The 25,487-nt window shown below is 41.6% G+C and overlaps 1 protein-coding gene across 1 annotated transcript in view; it reads right to left on the bottom strand.

Annotated features, from left to right (window-relative positions):
- COLEC12 (collectin subfamily member 12) overlaps window positions 1-25,487 on the bottom strand; it is a 207,038-nt gene that overhangs the window by 41,493 nt on the left and 140,058 nt on the right. Inside the window, exons 3-4 of the mRNA XM_024580580.4 lie at window positions 10,551-10,673; window positions 274-372 (exon numbers count right to left, since the gene is read on the bottom strand). Of these exons, the coding sequence (XP_024436348.2) occupies window positions 274-372; window positions 10,551-10,673 (222 nt within the window). The remainder of the gene's footprint in view (window positions 1-273; window positions 373-10,550; window positions 10,674-25,487) is intronic.

Raw genomic sequence — 25,487 nt, 5'->3', positions numbered from 1 at the left:
TATTTGTGGTTCTTTTTGATCAGGATTGGTCTTCAGATTCATTTTTTTGGAATATAATAATGTTCTTGGGGGTACCCAACTCAAAATTGGCTCTTAGTTTTAAAATTAAAAGCCTTTGAATTAAATCACAAGGAAAGATTCAACACACAACACAAACATTTTATGTCCTTTTGGGTTGTGTGTTTATAGCAACACCCTCCTAAAAAACTGTGGTCATTTATACAAAGTAGAGTCAGGAAATTCAGCTTTGTGGTTCACTCTAAAACAGATTACCTAGTTTTTTCAGGTCGCTCTCCACTGCTGTGAGCTTGTCATCATAGGTTTGGCGAGATGTCTCCATGCCGCCTGTAACATTGTCCATTTTCTCTACAACTAAGATTTGAAAATCAATTCATTAATACATATAACTGCTTGAATTTTATTTTTCAGCTTCAACAGAGGTCATTTCATTACAGAATAAAGGAAACATATTGAAACAAAGAGTATAAATGAAATCATGGGGAAAAGCCAATCTTTCAGAAAAATAAATGAGTTTATTTTTACAAGTAGTAGTTTACTTGTAAACTTGAGAATTGTATGATTTTAATTATTCTCATGATTCATTATTGCCATGGATGGTTTAGAAATTGAAACTGTTTGTAAGTTTTTATACGCAGGGTCTGGCAGAAGTAATGCCTGCTAGAGTGTGGTTGGTAGGGTAATAATATGGGTGTAATAAATTATAGTTTTAATTTGAACATTTTACCTAAAATGTCATATAGTGTGCTTGAGTGTGATTGTTATGTTACAGAATTAGATACTTATGCTTCTGTAATAAAAAGGGCGGCCCTGGCTGGTGTGGCTGTGGCTCAGGGGATTGAGTGCTGGCTTGTGAATCAAAGGGTCACCGGTTAGATTCCCAGTTGGGACACATGCCTGGGTTGCAGGCCCGGTCTCCAGTTGGGGGCGTGTGAGAGGCAACCACACATTGATGTTTCTCTCTCTCTTTCTCCCTCCCTTCCCCTCTCTAAAAATAAATAAATAAAATCTTTTAAAAAATAAAAAAATTAAAACAGGGGGCGTTATTTGTGCAGGACCCTATATACTAGAAGCCTTCAATCTCTATTGTTTCCTATACAGATGGTCTCCAATTCTATGATGCTGTGAAAGTGATATACATTCAGTAGAAACTGTACTTCAATTTTTTTTAAATCCAAAGCTATATTTATTGATTTTACAGTAAGAGAAAGGAAGGGAGGGAGGGAGGGGGAGGAAGGGGAGGAGGGGGAGAGAGAGAGAGACACTGATATGAGAGAGACATAGATGGGTTGCCTCCTGAACATGCCCTGACCAGGGATCCAACATGCAACCTAAGTATGTGCCCTGACTACAAATCGAACCCACAACCTTTTGCTGTATGGGACGATGCTCCAACCAACTAAGCCACCTGGCCAGGGCTGTACATTGAGTTTTGAATTTTGACCTTCCCTGGGCTAACAATATGTGGTAAGATACTCTCCTGTGATGCTGCTGCAGCACCCAGTCAGCCTCACAATCACCAGGGTAAACAACCAATACTCTATAGTGTATTTACTGTATTAGATGATTTCGTCCAACTATAAGCTGATGTAAGTGCTCTGAGCACCTTTAAGGTAGGTTAGGTGTATTAAATACATTTCTGACTTTTGATGGGTTAGTTGGGATATAACCTGATCATCCTAAGTCGAGGAGCATCTGTATTAATTTCCAAAGATGGAGTTATAACGCTGGGATCATTCACAAAATTTCATTACTCATCACACTCCCAACCATCCCCGGCAGGTAGGACTCATCTAGCAGGAGATTTCATGGCAAAGAACACCTTGCTCAAGTCTATACACAAAGTCTTCATAGAAGGGATGCCAAATCAAGAGTGTTTGCCACTTTCTGTCTAGAGTTTCACCACTGAGGCCTGAAAATCTGCTTCTTCTTAGTGACAAGTAAATCTGTAGTTTATCAGTTCCTAACTAGATGCCTAAATTTACAAAGAAGACTTTTAAAAAAGCATTCTCTTGATTACACATGATAGGGTAAGTTAGTGAGGAAGTGTTAAAGAAAAGCTTCTGTTATTGCTTATTCTTGGGAGGCGGTAATTCTCTGAGATTATGAACAGAAGTTTATCATTTTCAAATGTCTAATAAGAGTGTATTTGTCTAAAAGTGACTTCTGTGAAATCTGACCTCTAGCAACTTGGGATGAAATCTGACTGTCCTTCTTGCTATAACAGCTTTTTTATGACGACTTTTACTTTTTTAAGCTTAACTATCTTTTGTATATTAATTGTGAGCCAGTGGGTCCAATTCATTTTATGGATTGATTGTGACTGTGGGAGTATGCTTATTAAAGCTGGGGAAAGCTTAGGGTAGAGGAAACAACAGGAGAGCCTAGGCGGTGCTCTGCTTGATGCTCTGGAAACGTGACAGGAAAGAGGTGAACCTCCGTGAGGCTGCTGTCAGTTCCCTGAAAAGTCAGAGAACAGGGGGCCTGGGGGCCACAGGCTCAGGGGGTTAGCCTGGGATCAGCAGATGTCCGTTGCTCCCCTAGTGCAAGTCCCGTGGGGACCCTTGGAATTTAGGAGAGAAAAGTGAAGATGCATGCTTGAGAGGGAAGAAAGGCATGGGTGTGCTCCAGAGAGAGCCTGTGGGTCTAGTTCATTTTATTCGTCAAGTGACCCACCCACACATGATTACATGACAAGATTCTCCTGGCTTCTATCAGGAAGGAGAAGTACAGTCCTCTGTGTCTGCTTGACCTAAAGTGAACCAGCTCGCTGGCTCCTGGCACCTTCCCTGGAGCAGCCTGTCATGCTCTCCCTTATAAACTTCCACAGTCTGGCCATAATGACATGTGTGCCCTGCACCGAAATGCTCTGTCATCCTAGCCTTTCCACGTGTCCTTCTTTCCACCTAGAATGTTCTTCCCTGGCCTCGTCACCAAGATAAGACCTACTTCCTCCTCAGGATTCAGCTCCTCACCTCCTGTGGGAAATCTCTGCTGAAATACATCTTGCAGAATTTTCTTGGCAAGTAGTCCTTCTCTGTAACAGAACTTACTTCACTGTTGTCATGGCTTGTTTACTGTAAGATCCTCTAAGGCAGGGAAATTTGTATTCAGTTTTATCTCCAGCTCTTCGCTCAATGTGTGGTACTCATAGGTGTTCAACACACGTTTACTTAGGCCATTTATTTAAATAAATGAGACTCTGCCTGCTGACTGCTGAGGCTTGTGAAAAAGTGGCTGAGCTAGAGGTCATGCAAACATACACACCAGCCCAGCCTAGGAAGCCCTGGCCCTGGCAATGAGTGTGACATCTAGTTGAATAATTACTGTTTTTTAAAAATGACGACATAGACAGAGAGGTACAGTTATGATAATCTGCACCTTAAGGCTGTTGGATGAGCACACATACTCTTAATCCCTGGAAACTCTAAAGAACAAAATGTTTCATCTGCATTTTAGCAAAGCTAAACTTTTAAAAAATAAAATAGGGGATGTTTATAAGTTTAGATTCAGTTCTGATCCTCAAATCAAAACATATGCCTCTGTCTGTCCTCAAACCACACACAGGATCTTAAGTCTTGCCTTTTTTTTTTTCTTTTCTTTCCTGGAAGCCAAAGAAACCTCTAAATATGCTGACAAGCAGTCATTTTCTATGCTCTCCAATTTTTCTTCCATTTTAGTTTAAAATACATAGAGCTGTCATAGACAGATGATTCAGAATGCCATAGAACAAAAGGAACAAATCCATTCATTAAAAAAAAAAAAATCCTGTTAATTTTCTCTTTGGTGCAACCAGGAAATGATCTGCCCTGCCCACAAGTGCTAACGAACTGGTTCCACGCACTGGGGCATGAGTCTGTGTTTAAAAACAGGATCCGGGAATAAAGCTACAAACTTCAGAGTTGCAAAGCTGGCAGCTCGCTTCTGCATAAAAACACTGTGCTGATGGAGATCCAGAGCCCACTTGCTGTAATAGCACACAGCATTTTCGTTGGTTTTTACTCTTAACTTACTAGCACAAATACTAAGAATGGCAGAGCCATCCCTCCTTACCCCAGAAGTTCCCAGTCTGTAGACTTCAGTTTGTAGATTGTTTTCATATGAGGAAAACCACCATGAAACACAGAAAGGTTACTAGTAGTCTGATTTTTCATGGGCTCCCCTCTATTGGAGATTCTTTTTTAAAAAATGTATTTTATTGATTATGCTATTACAGTTGTCCCATTTTCCCCCCTTCACTCCCCTCCACCCTGCAAAACCCTTCCCACCCACATTCCCCCCTTTAGTTCATGTCCATGGGTCATACATACAAGTTCTTTGGCTTCTACATTTCCTACACTATTCTTACCCTCCCCCTGTCTATCTTCCTCCTACCATTTATGTTACTTATTCTCTGTACCTTTTCCCCCTCTCCCCCTCCAATTCCTCCCGCTGATAATCCTCCATGTGATCTCCATTTCTGTGGTTCTGTTCCTGTTCTAGTTGTTTGCTTAGTTTGCTTTTGTTTTTGTTTTAGGTGTGGTCGTTAATAACTGTGAGTTTGCTGTCATTCTACTGTTCATATTTTTAATCTTCTTTTTCTTAGATAAATCCCTTTAACATTTCATATAATAAGGGCTTGGTGATGATAAACTCCTTTAACTTGACCTTATCTGAGAAGCACTTTATCTTCCCTTCCATTCTAAATGAAAGCTTTGCTGGATACAGTAATCTTGGATGTAGGTCCTTGCCTTTCATGACTTCAAATACTTCTTTCCAGCCCCTTCTTGCCTGCAAGGTTTCTTTTGAGAAATCAGCTGACAGTCTTATGGGAACTCCTTTGTAGGTAACTGTCTCCTTTTCTCCTGCTGCTTCTAAGATTCTCTCCTTCTGCTTAATCTTGGGTATTGTAATTATGATGTGCCTTGGTGTATTCCTCCTTGGGTCCAGCTTCTTTGGGACTCTCTGAGCTTCCTGGACTTCTTGGAAGTCTATTTCCTTTGCCAGATTGGGGAAGTTTTCCTTCATTATTTGTTCAAATAAGTTTTCAATTTTTTGTTCTTCCTCTTCTCCTTCTGGCACTCCTATAATTCGGATGTTGGAATGTTTAAAGATGTCCTGGAGGTTCCTAAGCCTCTCCTCATTTTTCCGAGTTCTTGTTTCTTCATTCTTTTCTGGTTGGATGTTTCTTTCTTCCTTCTGGTCCACACTGTTGATTTGAGTCCCAGTTTCCTTCGCATCACTATTGGTTCCCTGTACATTTTCCTTTGTTTCTCTTAGCATAGGCTTCATTTTTTCATCTGGTTTTCGAACAGATTCAACCAATTCTGTGAGCATCTTGATAACCAGTGTTTTGAACTGTGCATCTGATGGGTTGGCTATCTTTTCCTCGCTTACTTGTATTTTTTCTGGAGCTTTGATCTGTTCTTTCATTTGGGCCATTTTTTCTTTCCCTTGGCGCGCCTGTTATGTAAAGGGGCGGAGCCTTAGGTGCTCACAAGGGCAGGGCACCCCATATTGCTACGCTCTAATGCTATATGTGGGTGAGGGGTCCGAGAGGGAACAATGGCACTTGCTCTGCTCTCTGCCAGATTTCAGTCACTTCCCCCACTACCCACAAGCAAAGTGGGCCCTTCTGGTGCTGATTTCCAGGTGTGGGGTGTGTGTGTACATTCTAGGACCCTGTAGGTCTCTCCAATGAACTCTCCTGTGAGGCTGGGAGTTTCTCCCACTGCCACCTCAACCCCCACGGGTGTTTTCAATCAGTGGTTTGAGGCTTTATTTCCCCTTTGCGCTGGAGCCCTGGGTTGTGTGGTCTGTGGCCAGGTCCGCCAGCTGCAGCCTTGCCTGCCCCACTCCACAATCCGCAGCCTTACTGGTTCCACCAGCCACCTTCTTGCCCGCCCCGGTCCTCCAGCCACCACCTCGCCGCAAGTCCTTTCCACTCGGCTGCCTGTCTCTGACCCTCCTACCAGTCTGGATGAATGTGTCTTCTTTAACTCCTTGGGTGTCGGACTTCCATACAGTTCAATTTTCTGTTAGTTTTGGTTGTTTTTTGTTTTTAAAGTGTTGTTGTCCTTCTTTTGGTTGTGTGAGTAGGCACAGGGTGTCTACCTACACCTCCATCTTGACCAGAAGTCGGAGATTGTTTCTTGACAGAGAACTTTTCTTCAGAATATCAGTGCCTTAGGTGTTACAACTGAAGACCTGTCCCTCTTCAAGTACCCAAAGCCTAATAATTCTCTGGGATAATCTGACAATAACACCTTTTCTACAAAGGGACTTGGGTATCATTCCTTGGCCTGGGCCACTAACCTCCTCCTCCCTTGTCTTGATTTCACCCGTCTTTTAAGATGCACTCAAAATCTCTTCACCCCATTGTGCTAGGACTTCCCTGGCAATTTGTTTTGCATTCCACACCAAGTGAACTTTTATCCGAATGGCAATAACAACAGCCTCTATTTATTGAGTACTTACTCTTTTGCAAAATGCACTGCACACTCTCTGCAGTTAATCCTTACAACTCCTATTTTACAGATGAAGAAACTGAGGCTCAGAGATGTTCGGTATCTTGCCCAAAGTCACACAGCTTGTAAGTGACCAAGTGGCCAGGAGATCTGACTCCACAATCCATATTCTCTCTGTAAGTCTATTGCCTCCCATTTACTATTTCTTTTTTTCTAAATAAGGTTTTCTCTGATAAAAGTCTCTTGAGGGTAGGCATTATGTCTTATTTGTCTTCTCTGTACAGTCATCATCCTCAGGTGTTTACTAAGCATCTGCATGTATGTGGCATTGTGTTAGACATTGAAAGCAAATGCTCATGGCCCAGTCTTTGAGGGGAGGGACCAAGAGCAGAGCACAGAGCTCCTGCCTGGTGCTCACAAGTGTCTGTACCAGACTGATTGTGGTACTAAGGGGAAACACACCCCCTCATTGGTACCTGGGACTTCCCAGTAATACCAACTGCACTCCCCTGGAATGCAATAAAGACATTTCTACTTTGAACACTGTTTTAGATTTTCATTACAAACATACAGAAGATACTGTTATAGGGTCTCTAACAACAGCTACACACTGATCTGATGCACATTTTGAAAGCCTCCTTGGTCATTGCTACTTTGGCAGAGCTTAGCAGCAAGGTAGACATTCTATGACTAGGAATGTTAAGTTAAAGGAGACCCTTACTGAGAAAGATTCAGATTTCTGTTTTTCTTCTTTATCCTAGTTACCTTAAGATGGATGCCTTGTGAGCAGATCAATTGAGTAGAATTTTCCTACTCAGGGAATATTCCAGAGGAAACACAAGCTATTGAACTTAAGAGATGGCTTCTGCCACAGAAGCTCCATTGATGGTTGATAAAAAGCCCAGGGCAGAGGATGCGCCAAGCTGTAACTGTCCAAGAACATGCTTTCTGTAAAGTAGCTGATGAGCCTCATGGTCACAGTTACTGTACAGACTACCTGGGTGACTCAGAAGTTCTCAGACTTGTTCAGCAGATTGTCTAGAAGGAACTTAAGTGATATCCTAACTGGTCACAGTGTAAGTGACATAAAGGAAGTAAAGAACATTTTGAGGAAAACATATGGAGTTGCCTTTGCTAACTCCTATAAATAAGGAGTTTCTATTTTATTTCCTTTCCTATTCTTCTTCAGAGAATTACCCTCTTTCACTGAATATTTCTTTCTTTTTTTAATGGAATTTGTTTAGACTTCAAAGGGAGTTGTGTGAAGGGAAAACTGGGCCTTATCTTTCTGCCTCTTACAATGTGGAGTCACCAGCATCTTATCAGCAAGAAAGAGGACTCACTATACAAGAGAAAACACATCTGGAAAATAACAGCATTTTAGTTCATTAAGGCTATTTGAAAACTAAAACTGCATGTTGTATTATCTTATTTTTCTCAGTAGAGGCCTGAGGGATGGATGCTTTGAAAGAGGGAGAAGATGGGCAAGACAGTCATCTTGCCTCCGCTTGTCTTGCTCCCTCAGTCTCTTCTCCTCTCCGTCCTGGTCAGGTCACACCCTGCAGAGCAGGCCCAGCCAATCTCCAGGGTTTTAGGTTTCTAGGTAGAGCTTTAATGCTGTAATTCCCTAAGAGCAGACTGGCTTAGAGGTCCCTCGCATTGACTGATTGCCTTTACAGAAGTCAGCCCTAATTCACAATCCATCCACCTATCTATCCTCTCATTAATTCATCCAATAAACTTTACTGGGTATCTATTAAGTACCATGAGGCAAGGTGCCCGTGGGAGATATACCAAATAGAAGATAGTCTCTTGAGTTCATGGAACTTACAGTTTGGGTGGTAAGACAGACCAGCCCACTGGCCATGACGATACAGTGTGATAACCTGAAAGTAAATAAAAGGTGCTATGGGAACAAACAGGAGGGCGCCTAACTCAGTGCTCAGGGGCTTCTTGCAGCACATGTGAGACATGTAGGGAAAGGAGGAGTCATGTAGGTGGAGAAAAGGTTTTCCAGGCAAATGGACCAGCACACGCAAAGCAAGCCAGAGCCTAGAAGGGCTTTCCTATGTTATAATGGAGAAAATATCTGTGCTTTAAAATAAGCCAAAAAAAAAAAAAAAGGAAAAGGAAAAGGAAAAAAAATCCTCCTTTGGATCTTTTTGTATAATTCTGAAGGCATAAAGATTCTATACCTTATTTCCCTGCAGAAAAATTAGAAAATATCATATGCTGGTATGCTCTTCAAACCTTTCTCATTTCTCATCTCTCTTTCAGTAAATGTTTACTTTCATGATATCACAGAGTACTGAGCCCTAAACATATTTATTAAACGACTGTTTTATTCCAAGTTTCTCCTTTACCTGGGTCTGCTAGGAAAAGTCATGGAGGAGTGATAATGACCTAAATAACCTAGTAAAGGAGGAGAGTCTGAATTATCTAGGACATAAAATCCTCCTTTCCCCTACTTGGGCTCCCTTCCCCACCTTCGTCCAGCCCTTGCACTGATTAAATAACTTGGCTTAATCACTTACTCTGTTAATCTTAGGTTAGATGAACTCATCACAAATGAATAAAATGACCTGGTAATTTCCCAAATTTCCATTGCTCAAATTCATCACTCAGCACACTACAGGAAGCACACAACTTTTCCATGTATATATATCCCTAAAGTTGGGACTTAACAAGCCTTGACTATACTGAGTATTTTTAACATGTTTTTCCACTCTAATGGCTACAGCTGTAGAAATGCAGTTATGAAGAAGGAATGAATGGAGAAATATAGCCACTTATTTACTGGGACCAACTATAGGACAGGTGATTTGATTACACCATCTTTGCTCATCCCAATCACTTTGAAAAGTGGCATTATAATTGTCATTTTACAGAAACTGGAAATCCTAAGAGGCTGTGATTCATACCCAGGTTACACAGCCACGCAGAGGACTTGGCATGATGCTTGGAATGCCCGCAAGCACTTAAGAAACACTCACAATTGCATTGCAAATGGCAGAATCAAAAATTGATCTAGGACGGTCTGGCTCCAAAACCCGTTCTCATTCCAGTACACTGTGTTTCCTCAGGAAACCACTAAACACTGGGAGAGAGGTAGGAAGAGTTACAAGTTGGAGGGAATTCACATTGACTGTTTCTCTTTCTAGGCCAAGTCTATAGCCCAAGGAAGTGAGAAAGGAACGTGTGGGATTCTCCACTGTTAATCTGTCACTTCTGAAGGAAGGCAGCTGAGATGGTGGCTGAGTGAAAGTTTTGAAAATCAGCAGATCCCATGTGTGCCTCTTGCTGAAACCAGATGATACATCTGTCTCACGTGTCTTTGATGGGAAGGCTTCCATGGCTATTTTCTATAAAAGGGTTTATATAGTTCATGATTCTGCATCATGACGCCTTCTACCCTTGGCGTCTGGAATGGGTACGGGACTTGGGGAGGGGGACCCCACTTTATCTTCAAGTTGGGAGGATTCAGGCAAAAATCCACCACTGACCTTAAATCAGACACATTGAAAGAATGTCTAACATCCCACACAGCATAATTGAGGCAGTGGTGCTGTCTCTGTGTTTAGTTTCTATGGAACAATATTTTTATGGAGCTATACAAACAACAGTGACCACAGTAAATGTGCTGAAGAGAACAAAGAAGAATTAGTGGGCCAGTCCCTGGGTGAAATGTCCTATCTCTGGAGATCTTGTGTTTGGCTTTTCCTCTTCAACATAATTTTCCTGTGTGCTCACTCCAGGATTTCCACAGGGCCTCTTAGAGATAAAATGAAGAAAGACAGAGGAAAAGGGAGTAGCTGGAAATAGGCAGGAAAAAACAACAAAGAGGAAAAATCTTTATATCTCAGAGAGGGCTGTTATTATTACTATTAAAATGAGTCAAAAGGAATCGCTAGTTTCACCTTCCAGATCCTACAGCTACAAGAAGTAAAGATGTAAAGGCGAAGCTTAGGATGTTGGTTCTGCGTCTCAGTTATATTCATAAAATATTTCATATTTGTAAATATGGGTTTTTATCATGTTAATGAAGGGACACTTGCTATTTGGAAGGAAAAAGGAAAGAGTACTTACCTTTGTATCCCAAAATGGCTACTGTGATTGTTAGCAAGGCACACAAAATGTATAATAATACGATAGAAAACTTCAGTGCCCAGTTATTTTTACATTTGGTACATTGTGTTCCTTCCTGAATACCTGTAAGAAAAGCCAAATTTTAATAATAGTGAGCAAAAATATCACTTAGAAGATGCATTTTGTATTTTGGTTCAAATGTTATGATTAAATATAACTTTTTACATATCACTTACTACAGGATGAGTTGTGTTTTAATATTAAACATACCACTTTAGCAACACAAGCACTTTAAATATTACCATGTTATTATAAATGTATGTAATATGACTTGAAAATAAACATAACTCTGTTTCATAGAATACTTTTGAACCAAAATCCATTCTGATAATTACAGTTATAATTTCAATAAAAAATTCTACATGACAGAAGATTTAAAATACCCAAACTACTTGTTTCAGCCATTATTGAACCTATAGCAATTCAAACACAACCAACCAAAAAAAAAACCTGTGACTTGTCCCTTGATATTTGTTTCAATGGTGCACTAGAGCTGGTTCCTACTTTTTTGAAAAAGTCTATTGTTGAATTTGTAGGAATTTGGGGAGCAGATTATTAAACTGTTGGGCAGCTTGAAATCAGTCTTGGAGGGAGTATTTACACCATGAAAATTGGCAAGTTATGATCCCACACTCTGCTCCTAAAATGGTGTCCCAGCATGCCACTGGCTGTAAATGTTCTATAACCTAGAGCAGAAATATAGGTACTTTTATTATTAAAATGCTCAATATGAAACCATTTTTATATATTACATATATAGAGAAAACTGACATTGACCCTTATTTATCACAATTATTTAAATAAGAATTATGAGGATAACTAGAAAAATCAGATCTTTTTGATGAGATAAGGTAAATGTTGACTGGTCACAGTTCAACTTTGTGAAAACTACTCTAATCTAAATGATAAACCATCATCACTTCTGCGAATGACTCCAGAAACTAACTCACAAAAGGGAACTTTCCATCAGGTTGATTAGAAACACAGAAGACAAAGACTGTGGATAATTTAATGTGAAAATCACATTATAAGGAGTACTAGGCAATTCCTTCTTCCCCGACCTGTTGCCCAGTGTCTTATTAACAGCGCCCCCCAGGAGCTGATACAGTACTCATCTTCCATAACTGTGCTCAATAACTTTTGATGAGTAGGTTGCGGGGATTAAACCACAGCCAAAGTTTCTCTCCTTGGGTTTGTAATTTTATGCATAGCACCCTGTTTCAGTGAGAAAAGCTCAGCTGTATTTAATGCAAAATGATGAAAGAAACAGCATAGAACAATGAGTCGAATTTAACTTTCAGGGTTTAACCAATGTCTCTGGTGTCCTGGGCCAGAGACCCAAAAGGAAGGGGCTCAATTTGTCCCATGACTCAGAGTAGTGATTCTCAATCTCTGGGGGGCATCAGACTCATTTGAGGGGTTCATTAAAACACAGCATTTCTAGTTCGGGAGGTCTGAGAAGGCACCTGAGAATCTGGACTTTTGGCATGTTCCCAGGGGATGCTGATACTGCTAGTCTGGGGACCATGCTTTATAGTGCTTCTCAATTAACCCAAAAGGTGCTTACAAATCCCATTGTTCAAATGCAGATCTGATCCAGCAGGTCTGAGGTAGGAATTAAGATTCTACATAAGATCCAAGTAATGTCTGGTCAGAGAGACACACTTTGAGGAGCAAACATCTAGTTTAGATGATGATCATGCTGGATCAACCTTTGGCCAGGCAATTTCTTGAAGATGGAGCTGTAAACTCAGACTCATTGATCAAACAGACCTGGTGTAAATCAGCTTCTTGGCACCATGGTTTTCCCATTTCTTTTACTTCTTTTTCTTTCTGCCTTCTTTTAATTGCCACCTGGGTGTCTCAGCACTGCCTCTCCTATCCAAAACTGACCTTGATACTAGCCCTCCCAAAACAGATCTCAAATCTTCACCCAACTTTCTTATTTCCATTCAGCCTAAAAACTACTACTCTCTTAATCCCCCAGGGGCTTAAACTCACAGACACCATGAAGTCTTCTCTTGTACTTAATCTCTAACTCACTCAGTCACCAGGCCATGCTAACAAATGTTCGTGTGGGATATTTTTTATCATGACCATATCTACAGTTTACTGATGTTCACTTTCTGCTTATACTGTCCCAGGTACTTTACCCAGAGCAACTTCAATCCATACAATAACCCTTCGAGGAAGAATGGTAGTGAGAGCGGAAATGACATTCCATAGACATCACAGCCAGGATTCAAACCTGACTCTGTCTGACTCCAAAAGCCACGATCTCTCCACTACACTATGCTGCCTCTCACTAGTCATTCTTTCCTCTCTGTTTCCACTGCCATCACCCTAGTGTGAGATCCTTTAATCTCAGTGGAAGCTTCCGTTTTCATTCCCACTGGAATCCAGCCTCACCCTGCACTAAACCACTGTCCTCGTGACAATGCCAAAAAGAACAAAAACAAAAACAAAATAACTTTTAGCAGCTCATCCTGAACTAAAGGATGAACACCCCCACCACACACCCATTAGCTCTTAGACTCTTCATAATCTGGCAGTTCCAAATGAAACAAAAACTCCTCATATCCAGTTAGAGTAAAAATATTTTTGGAATTTTGAGAGGGAGAAACATAGGCAGACCCACAAACATACCATATTTCATGTTCGGAAACAATAAACTTGCTTTGGTACCAGCTATAAAACACAGAAGGATAACAGACATAGGGATGCTGACGGGCCACCTTTGGAAAGGATGGATTATACTTTTATGGTCGACGGGAGGGTTTCATTCCTTTTGGATTTTAGGACCATGGTAGAAGAGCTCTTTATGCCTCTCCAGGGCCATTTCTTACATTCTATTAGAAGAACCTCAGAAGACTTGATCAGAGCAGAGATTATGGTAGATAATAAAATCTGGGACTAGAAGGTTGCTGAGAGGTCATCTGTTATTGATGGGGAAAGTGAGGCTGGTGAGATAAAGCAGAATCAGAGGCCACATACCCTAAATCCCTATGCAGGGCCATGTGTGCTAGCTCTGGGTTTGCCAATGAACATCTTGTACATGTGGCATTTGTGCAGATTCACTCCCAGACAGTTGACACTGGTTCACATTCTGAAGAAAAGTCACTTCCTCACAATGTGCATTTCTCATCGCTGACTGTATCAGCATTTAATCAATATCAGATGGCATCACCTGACCTCCCTTTCCACTTGACCCACTTTTTCTGTCTTGTTTTTTCTTTCTCCTCCCAGACTTATTTTTTAATAAGAATTCTGTTTTATCTTTCTCTCTCTGCCCTCAGCTGGGAGGACGTAGGAATGCCTACTACAAAGAGATCCTGCTGGCTCATGTAGCTGGAGGACCCCTCCTCCTTGAACCTAGATGGCCACAAAAAAACATTCAAGAGAGATATCCCCTGCTTAGCAGTCTTTGTAGTGTTTGTTTTCTTAGCATTACTTTCCAGAGACTGGGGACTCTGTTCCCATTGGAGGGGGTGGGGTAGGAAGGGCAAGCAAATGGATCTGCGGAGTGCTGCGGATAAGAGATTCTAGTGCAGGAAGTGAGGCGGTTTTGCCTCTTACCACTGAGAGATCTAGCTTATCAAAAAACGTGGCCCAAACAGCACATTTGTTATTCAACAGGTCACAGACTGAACGTGCGTGCCTGAAGGTTCCATGCCTATTGGTTATCCCTCTTGAACTACCTCCCATTGGATTTAATTCTTGGCTCACATTCTGAATGTATTTTCCCGTGTCCAAGTCTTTATTATACAAAAAAGTCCTGGGGTGCAAGTGAAGCCAAAAGCACTCTGGTTAACTCATTGAGTATGCTGTGGACGTTCAGAATAGGCTGACAATATGGTCCCCAGTGCCCAAACTCAAAGTTCCCCGTGTTCCTCTGTTTCCAACATATGTTTAAAGGAAGAAGAGTGGGGATGGGATGGGGCCCCTGATCAGAGGCGGTTAGCCGGTTGAAGAGAATAATTGGAAGACTGCAGGAATGACAGTGCAGATGGCCAGAAGAATTCTCCAGCAAGGACAATTCCTTTCTGCTGTGGTTCTTCACAAAGGGCCCTCCCGAGTGCTGTGGGCAGGCTCTAATCCAGTCTGGCTTTCCAATCTTTTAGGAGAACAAAAGAGTTTCCTTCTCTATCTCATTTTTCTGCCATGTACATCACCAAAGGAAGGCTTGTCTGTTAAAATGGACACAGGCTTATTAGGTTAAGGCTGGCACATATGGGCTAGTGGGAGGCACTTCTGGGCTGTCATAATTATCTCAAGTGTCTAGGGCTGCGTGTGTTGCCATAAAGATCATGTTACCAAAGAGAAGCTTCAAAAACCTGGTAGGCTACAAAATCCAGAAAACCGCAGGTTTTGATCTGACTTTTGCCATGAACTTTTCATGTGGTTTTTTTATAGTTATTAATCTACTGCCTGATGGCATATATTCCCATAAACCCATGAGAATGACTTGGCTCTAACAGTAAAGCTGCTGATTCAAATAAATTCCTATAATTAGAATGCCCTCAAAAGCAACAAAACAGTAAGAGTTAACATCCTGGTTAGTTATTTGGATGTTATGCAATAGCACTAGAACAAAAGTTAAATATGTAAACACTTTATTAAGTTTTTATTATAAAGGCCATGTACTAAATGATGGGACATGGATTTAGTTTTTAAAAAATTTTATTAATAAGTAATTTAGTTCCCCAAATATAAATTCCAGCCCTGGACACCTTATTATGCCAAGTTTCCCAAACAATGTGGAGGATAAAAATGAAAGCAAGACAAGAACTGGCGATGAAATAACTTTCTGTGCAAAATAAATGAAGCCTCTCAGCATCTCCGTATTGAGAAAGATGTACTCAAATCAGAAAAATTATTTAGAAGAGAGTTGTATGAATTTGAAAATTTCAGCATTCATTCTGAGCTTATATTGATATGATGCATATTTACCAAGGGTATCATTTTTCATTAAAAGAATATCATATATGTATATGAGGGGGGACCCCAAAACCCCCTGGAATTATCTTGTGGAGGGCAGGCCCCTTGTAGTACAGTCTTCCCCTGCTAAGTAAGTGTTCTAGGAACCCATCTGTACCAGTGTACCAGCTGGTGTTGTGAGAGGCTGTGCTCAGCTTCAGTAAATTTTTTTGAAGACGCTTTCAATGTATTTGCCCATTTCATGATGGGTGATTTACAAGTGCACCCGCCCATACCATGCTGAGTGTTCATCAGTTTATGACCAAAACCAGCATGACTCCCATGCCCCCCACCCATTCAACTCATCTTGTCCTGAACAACATTTTTTTGTTGTCCCCGGTTGCAAAAAGTCCTCAGAGGGAAACGTTTTGCTGATGTGGAAGAGATGAAACAAAAAATGTCAGAAGCACTAAAAGACAAAAAAATCTACAAATTCAAAAACTGTTTTGGGCAGTGGAAAAAAGTCTCAGTTGGTATGTTGTATCAAATGGAGAGTACTTTGAAGGTGACTGAAGTTTAAACATGTAAGAATATACAGCTTCTATAAATAAATTCCAGTTTTTGGATGTCCCTCCTCATATATGGCAGTCATTTCTGATTTGGTTTTAGTGTAAAAAATAGTGTGTATTATTTGTTTAAAATTTATAATTTGTACCCAGCCTACTAGAAAACAATTGTTGTAGGCTAAAGCCAGATGTAATGATGCCCCTCAGAAATAACAGTGTCTGCAAGCATATAACAGTTTCAGAACACCATGATTTTCTTGAAAGGATCTATAATAATGAATCCTTTGGTATATGAACTGTACACAAATGCTTTCAGTTCTTAGGAAAGAAATCTTGCTCAGTGGGGAGCTGAACCATCATCTCTCACATTTGTCTCTCCTCGCTGGCCCCTTCCTCTTGGCTCTCTTCCTCTTCAATTCATTCTATGGGCACAGAGAGAATTGTCAACAAGCTTGATGACACATTTCAGCAACCCTGACCACTTCATTATCTGGCACTGCCAAACAATGTCCTTCTATGCTTAGGCACTGAATCTTTCAATGAAAGGATTCAGGAACCTTTAGCTCCAGCTTGCACCATCAGAGCCTGTTGCCTAATTAAGCAAGACACTTGCACTGTGCAGGTATTTGGAGGAAGGCCACTGGACATTTGGTGAGTGGGTGAGAGTTTCCCACTGCTGCAAATGCAAAGAGGAATTGCTGAGGAAGGCTGCCATTACTGAGGACCTGATATGTGCCAGGCATGCCCTCCCAGTTATTTACAATTCCTTTAATAATCCTGCAAAGTAGGAACTAAACCCTAATTTAACAGATTTTAGGAAAGTGAGGGTCAAAGAGGCTGAGTACTCAAGCCAGTGAGTGGCTGAGCTGGGAGCTCCCAGACTTATCTATCACACATTGCTTCTCCAAGCTTCTCGACTTGCAGAAGCAGAAAACAAAACAAAGCAAGATTAAGGATGCCTAACAAGATAAACTGTAGAAAGCTGACAGATTGGACTTGTAGGAGTGTTCTGTCAAAACAAAGGGGTGCAGAAACATTTTTCCAAATGTTGACAGAAGAGGAGACTAAAATTCAGTCCCTAGTAAGTTAACTATTACTACAGGCTGTGATTTCTTTCTCGTTCTATGGTGACATACTTGAGCAGCAAGTTAATTCCACCTAAATAAATGCTCATTATCTCTGTGAGAGGTAAGGACTGGCTTGGAGGTTTGGCTGGTAAGGTCTTTGAGTCCCTCAGGGAAATCATCCCCTACCGGTGATGGAATTTTTGAAATGGGGTAGGCTGGGAAAAGAAGGTAGCTTCATAATTTCTAGGCAACTATGGGACATACAGAGGCCTCGCTCACTATAAGCTTGAAGCTAAAACCAGTTGGTTGCCCCTGTTGAGCTTTCTTCTAAAGTTCTAATATACTGAAATAGGAGCTTCAAAGGCCAGTCTCTAATGGTTCATTCATCAACAGACCCAAGCAACTGCTGGTGGTTCAAGAGTGCAGGTATTGGGTGACATAAGTCCGTGGAAAGCAAGAACATGAAAGACGGATTGATTAAATGGTGATAAAAAATTAATTTATCTCTACCCCCTTAATGGTCCTTAAAAAAAAAAAGAAAACCTCCTTGGATTGCATTGGCAAAACCAATTCTTTTTACAAATATCAGCTGGACCCATGGTTTGGAAATCCACAGTAATTTTCCACTGCCATGGTAACAGCTCTCGGTGGCTCAAAGTAGATCCTGGGATACTCACCAGTTAGCATCCTCTGACCGTGAAGGTTCTCAGAACCTCAAGACCAGGAGGAGTGTCAACTGTCATCTCGGCAAATATCCATCTTCCTAGCAAGGAAACTACCAACCCAATGGACTCTACAGCCTGTCCCACTCACACATGGGCCAGCCCTGGCTCAGAGACTCAGGTTTCTGGATTCTCCCCTGGAGTTATTTAGAAGCCCCAAAACATTGCCAACTTCACTATGCTTCTTTCTTGCTACATCCCATTTATTCATTTATGCAAGAAATAAATGTGGAGAACCTACTATGTACCAGGCACTGGGTATAATGGTGAACAAAACGGACAAAAATCTCTGCTCTTATGGCACTTCTATTCCTGTGGGAAGATATGTTAATATGTTAGAAGGTGATAAATTCTATGGAGAAAACTAAAGCAAGGAATGGGCAAAAGGCATGTGGGAGAGATTGATGGCATTTTAAATAGAGCGGTCAGAGGCGGCTTTGCAGAGTAACATTTGAGCAAAAGCTAGAAGGAATGTGGGAAAGAGCATGGAGTCCCTGGGCAGAGGGCTCACTGCACTCACAGAAAGGCCCGCCCACTCCATCTCCCTGCAATACTGTTCCTCCCTGCCAAGTGACTTCTTTTAAAACCTTACCCACACTTAGGTTTCTTCTTTAATTCTGTCCTTGTAGGACTTCCATTCAGCTCGATATCTGGCAGTTCCGAGTGATGGCTGTTCTATAGAGTAGTTGTAATTTTGATGTGGTTGTGTGAGGAGACGAGGCATGACTACCTTTGTTGCCATCATGGAGAATCCCCAGTCTGTGTTTTCAGATAATTTAAATGCCATCTTCATGGCTACCACCTCTTATAGATATGGGAATTTTATTTTTCTGTACCATTGCTTTTGCATTTCTCTAAACAAACCAGCACTCTCATGCTCTGCACGTCATGCAGTTTAACGAATATCTGACCCGCGTGCAGATCTTGGCAATGGGGAAAGCAGGCTCTGTCACTGCCTCAGTGAATGTCCCTCACACAAATTGGAAGCATGAGTGTCCACCACCTCTCAGGTGCAGGGACTTCACACCCTTCTCTCACACTTTTGCGTCCAGCTTTCTGGGTGAGAGTGACATGCTGGTCTTACTGTCCCGCAGGCCAGTGTGTAGACATCCTGGGAGAGGCATTCAGCTCAGGGGTCTTGCAGTCACAACACAGACACTCAGAACACCTTCCTCCCAAACAGTCAGGAACTCGGGGCTAAAAAGGAAGAGTTTTCACCACAGGAGGTAGGGGGTGCAGTGGGATTTACTAATCAAGAGAGCGCAGAGTGAAGCAGTCCTTTGGACCCACACTGAACTGGACCGCACCATGGAAAGCAGCACAGCAGCATCACTACAATCTGCATCCCTCAGCACTCATACCACGAAATCGGTAAGATAAGCAAAGCAAACCCACAATCCAACATTTGCCTCGAGTGTTGTTGCTTTAAAAATTACCATTTGGGGGCAGCTGACAAACTAATATAATGGTGGGAACCCTACTGAGCTGAGCAGGGTGGGCAAGTCCCAGTTAATGATAGTGTATTTGTTTATCACTGAAACAGCTGTCAGGGCATGTAGACATTATGCTGAGGCGCAGGTGCTAGCAAAAAAGAGAGAGTGAGAGAGAGAGAGAGAGAAACTAAATCCACTACCTTTCACATACCTCCTTGATTTTAAAAACCATGATGCAAAAAAAGCAAGGGGTGGGGTGGTAGCTCAATGTAAATGAAAATATCAATCAGCCTGACAGACATTCCGCATTCCTCTATAAGTACGTGTTTTTTACTTTCATCAAGTGAAGACTGTAGTTGAGGATACTTAAATTAAGGGAAAAGTGAGCCAAGACAGAGTGGCAGATTTTACTGCTGGTGTTTTAAAGGCATTATCTATTCTGCACTGAATGTAGCCCCAGCTCTGAATCTTGACAAGAAATGAGTCAATCAAGTTGAAGTGACCCAAATGAGCGAAAGTTGGCAAATAAATAATAAGAGAAGTGGAAGGGATCTATTTTACAGACTACTGGCCCAGTAGTGAGAGTGTGGCCCCCAGATTTAGTGAAGAGAGGCCCGTTCACAAGCTTGTTATTCGTACTTGTTATTAAAACTGGACAAAGGACAGCGGAAAATCTCTTCATGGGGCAGAAAGCTTAGGTTGTAAAGGTCAAAGGAATAATACTGGAAAATAAAAATGGAAAGCTCCTACACAAAAAAGTCAGAAGGCATGCAATTGAATGTAAAGTAAATGAGAAAAATGTTTGCATGTTAAATTTTCCATGCCTTTGTAAACAGTTCATAAATGACTGAGTTAAATTTGGAAAATTGTTTAACACTAAGATTACTAGATAAAAAGATGGATAAGTACATACATACATTTGTATACACACACAATGTTCTTCCTCTCAAACAACAGAGATGCTTTTAAAAAAAGGATTCCTAAGTCAAAATTCAAATTCCTAATTTCCCGCAGATTTCTCAGGGGTGTGCTGGAGCCAGCTGATACTGACTGGTGAGATCCGCTGTTTATATGTCTTCATGGCTCCATGTTCAGTGACTTTACCAACCTGGTGCAACTGACCCAGAACATTTAAACAAGTCAAACACCTGCTCTGTCCATAAGGAGCGATCACTTGAGAAGTTGAGGATCAATGGACATGGTGAAGATTATACAGACCTTTTCTCCTTCTCTCCCCTTTTCAGTCTATAGAGATCTTATATGCTTTCTTATTAGTAATATTTATGCACATTAGATGTTTTTAATTCAAAACTTTCATGGGAGCTTAATACATTTCAAATTAATAATCTCTGTGGGGTGAGATAATCTTAGATTCCCAGTGAAGTTGACAATGGTTAGGGTTCAATTCACACCTGTCTGTGAACTTCATACCATGGACACAGGTTTGACTTAACTCTGGCCAACCACCTGGAGAGCAAATTTGCTTCTCATGCAGAAACAACTTATAGAAGGACTGGCCTGATCTGTCATCCACCTGACTCTACCTGGCAAAGGTAAGAGGTAGGGCCCAGGTGAGTTGGCCTAAGGACAGGAAGTTATGAAGGACATATTGGGCTTCAGATGGAAGAAGCACCATAGAGGAAGGGATTTTGAATGACAGCCGTCAATCTGGAAGATAGTCTGTTTGCCTCCTAAAATCATGCAGGAATTCAAACACCACCTGCTAGGCAGAAAAAATCCAAGAGTCCAATGGAGCAAGAAACCTCTGTATGTTCAGCAGGTGCACAAATGTCTGTGACAGTTATAATCAGACCCAGAAACAGACATAGGAAAACATTAGAAATAAACCAGCTGAGCTGTCAATAGTGGAGGCAGAATGCCTTCTGAACTTCACCTCTGACAGCACAGAATTGCCAAATTTGGTCAGGGCCACATCAGCTCTGGCCTATTCCTCAATGGAGATCAGAGATGCAGAAAATATATACACAATTTCACCTGATATGAAAGTCTTAGGGCAAAACCACAATTATATTTCATGCTCAGAAAAATGAATTTTATTTCCCAAATGGCCAAACAGCTCCTAATTAAGGTAAAAAACTGGCTAAAGAGGCTGAAAGAAGAAGAGTCTTAGGACAAGTTTTTAACAACATTGTCTAATCCACACCTAGGTCAGGGTTTTCAACACTACCCCAGTGAATGTGGGGTTCGGAATTAGTATCAGATTCACCCTAAAGAGAGTCACTCATATATTTTATTTCTAATTTGCAGTATATATCTGTTTATATTAAATCCTGGTATACTGTATATAGTTTAGAATACAGTGAGAGTTCATTCTTTATTATTCTTTAAAATATCTTGTGGTCCTGACCTTACTGGTGTGGTTCAGTGGATTGGGCATCATCCTGCAAACTGAGGGGTCGCCAGTTTGATTCCTGATCAGGGCACATGCCTGGGTTGCATGGGGCGCGTGCCAGGGGAAGCCAATTGATGTTTCTCTCTCTTATCAATGTTTCTCTCCCTTTCTTTCTCCCTCTCTAACATAAATAAATAAAATCTTTTAAAAAATATCTTGTGATCCTTCCCAGTTAAGAAGTACTTGTCTTAAGTGGACAGTACACAATGGGATCCAGCAGAGTGAGTAGACCTCGGTGGGCTTGGCAGACCAAGGACAAACACCCCTTCTAACATGGGGCCTGAAGAGGGTTCTTCCTTTCTGGTGCAGTGAAACTTCCCAATCCTACTGCTGGAAAAGCCAGGCCAGAGTGCTGTCTTGCAAATACAAAGGGAGTGCTATTTGATTACCCTCACAGTATGCATGCACCAAAGAGGAACTGAAAAAGAAGGATTCAGTGATTCACAAAATGTCCATTCCTAAACGAGGAATAAAATAAAGTCTGGACTTTAAAGCTCGTTACTACGCAATGTTCCTTCCTGCCAGAAAGCAGTTGTGTTATAGCAGCGACACTAATAAAGACAACGGACCACCTGTAAATACAACCTACTGGTTGCCCCGAAACAACCTGTCACTTTATACAGCACTTAGGGGAAACAACACCTAATAAACAACACCTAGTAAAGCAAAGGAACATACACTAAAGTGAAAGGAAAAATCCCACTTACAACCATGGTTATGACAGTGCTTATAAAATTAGAAGCACTAATTTATTAGGGTATACAGAGCCCAAATGACTGTGTGATTATATATTTACTAAATTATGTCTATAGGACTATTGCATTGAAGTAAATGTTCTTGGCTTTGAGCTTGGTAGGAAGAGCCATCTGGTTCCATTCCTGCTTACTTCCTGGACAGACATCACAACTGGGCAAAAATTACCTACAAGAAATGTTCATTGAAGTGGAACTGGAAGGCAGGGGCTCTGGGAGGGCCCTGGGGCCTAGGGAGGGCTCCTTCTTTCAAAGGCTTCTGCTGGGCAGACCAGAGTAGGATGGAAAGGATTAAACAGTAGGGAATAGAAACATCAAAAAAAAATTTTGAGGAAAGAACAAAGATTTGTGATTATTTAGAAAGAACAGGAGAAAGGGGAGAGCTGCAGCAACAGGGAAATGAAAATAAACAACAGACCTCATGAAACAGACGGTAAAGAAAGTTCCTACCATTGAGCCACCTGTGCCCTAACAAGCTGGGAGACCCAAGGAGCAGTGTCTGTGCTTGGCTCCCTGGGACACAGAGATGATGTGGATTATTTCTGTTAGCATTAAAGGGCAGGCTTTAGAGAGTGAAGGGAAAACAAATAGGAGCACAACAGTCATATAAAATTACTTAGACATCCAGGGCAAAAATCAAGCAAGTATGTCAGGTAAAGAAATGGGTACCAATCTAACCTCCACTGTTAAAATGCAGTGATTCTTATTTCCCAAATGGCCAATCTGCTTCCAATACTAAGGTTTTATATCTGTACACTTGGTCCTCAGAGCACAATAGGACTTCAGCTCTGGTGCTTCTCTTGCCCACATCTCCTGGCCAGGTGCCTTTGGATGGTGCCAAAACTGGGAACCAAACACTGTGGCTCCACCCATCTGTCATATATGCACCCACTTGGGGCACTTTGTCTAAAAGTAAAAGAATTTTTCTTTGGTAGATGTATTTCAGAGTTCTTCCCCATTCTCAACCCCCTTCCCCCCCCACCTGTCCTCATGAAACAAAAATAGGTAATCAATCAAAGACACCAAGCTCTGTTTATTTTTACTGCACTGTCTCATTTTTATTAAGTCAAGGGCCACAGGTCTGAAGTCCCTGAGCCCCAGCTGGGAGCACACTACTCAAACCCTTGAGGTGGTGCAGAAGGAGGTACAAAATAGTTTCCTACCTTTACCTTTCCGTGGCATACACTGGGCAATACATTCACACAATGTTGGTCAGTTAGTGATTGAAGAGAACACCTCAAAAGACTTTCTGCCAAGGGGACATTTAATGTGACATAGGAAGCATATTGATGCTTTATGAATAGGGGATCCATTTTTAGTCTCATCTTCCAGCAGGAAAAGGCTCTGGCAAAAGAGGTTAAACCTCCTCCCATCTTTAAAGGAGAGTTTATAGCTCTGTAGCAAAAGATAATGAATCCCTCTGGGAGACTGGTATTGTTAAATTAATTAAACAAGGAGGCCATTAGATACAGGTGGCTCTAATGCCTTGGAGGCCTACATAAGCAAACCAAAACCTAAGCCTGTAAATGCTTCAAGGTTATGAAATCGAAACTTAAGGAGAACCTATTACACACGGTCAACTAGGCTTCAAGCTACAGCCAATCACTAATTCCTTTCTTTGCTTCCACACATTCTCTGTAGAAGTCTTTTGCCTGGCTCCTGCCAGTAGAGCGCTCCTAATCACTCCCGGTTTGCCACTGCCAGGTTGGAATAGATTTTTCCTCAAAATAAACTCAAAAGTCTTACTATGCCTCAGTTTATCTTTTAACAGTATATTCAAGTTAGAGAGGAGCACGGAATACAGCTCCCCTGTGACCAGGGCAAAACTGAAATGCTGGCAGCGGTGGCTGGACAGACTGAATTGGTAGTGAGGACACTCCTCATAGTTCCTCTTTTTAAATTTCCACCTGATAATAACCACAAAGTTTCTATGCAACTGAAGAACAAATGAACAGACTTATGTTTTGTAATTATATTGCTGATCTGATCTATTTATCAAATATAAGTTTATCTTATTTATGTTTCTGACAGTAAGTTTTCCCCCTCCACAGTGATAGATTAAGGGGACACGTTGATGCTTCTGACCCCGTCGTGAGAAGCAGACGTCTCCAGTGAGACTAAACAGTGGGGGAAAGGGCAGTGTGGACATATGGCAACGGATTCAGACAGGATCAGAACTATTTCCTTAGCCACACTGATGAAGGGTTTTCACCAGTTCCTTAGCCAGGAGGAACTGGAACCTGACATCAAAACCCACTGTATGTCCTTTATAGTTCATTGTATATAATTATGTACCATAAACTGTGCAGGGTTTGCATTCCAGGGCGTGGGATCAGTCATTCTCAACAAATCCTTTGGTTGATTTCTCTAAGTCCCAGCTAAGAACCCCGGAGGGCTTCTCTGAGCTAGGTGGAAGTGACTACTGTGGTAGAGCTCTAGTGCCCAGGGGAAGCAGTGCCCCCACTGAACTTGTCCTGGTGTGCTCCACGGTACATCTGCACGGAAGCATCAACCGACAGATACACTGGGTGCTCACCCTGCCTCCAGGACCAGAAGACGCCAGGATGTGCCAGCCTGACTTTAAGGAACCTGTGTTCCTTAAAGCTGCTGGGAGGTCACTGCAACTCCCTGTTAAGTTCTTCTCTTTGTTCTGAGCTTGGACCTTGTTTTGCATGTGGGCCCTGTTCCATGAAGGACCCAAGGGGATGGGGCGGGGGGGGGGCTTCCAAATACCTAAGGTTTAGGTTGTTGTTTTAAACCACTTGGCTTATGTGCATGTCTGTAAAGCATTGCTAGAATTGGAGGTGTTTCAAAGGCAATGAGGAGCATATGAGAATAAATGATCTAATACAGGGGGTGAATTCCTGGTGATTTAGTCATTGAGCAAGGAGGCAAAGCAGACCCTGAGTGATAGTACACCTTGATGTCCTCAAAAATATACCCTACATCTTCTAAGAGACCATAAATTGAATTTCTGTCTTGGGAACACAATAAGTAATATTTGTCA

Source organism: Desmodus rotundus, chromosome 10 (assembly GCF_022682495.2).
Source record: "Desmodus rotundus isolate HL8 chromosome 10, HLdesRot8A.1, whole genome shotgun sequence".
NCBI classification, from domain to species: domain Eukaryota; kingdom Metazoa; phylum Chordata; class Mammalia; order Chiroptera; family Phyllostomidae; genus Desmodus; species Desmodus rotundus.
The sequence above is the reverse complement of the archived record's forward strand: the minus strand, read 5'-3'. Positions and strand labels throughout refer to the sequence as shown.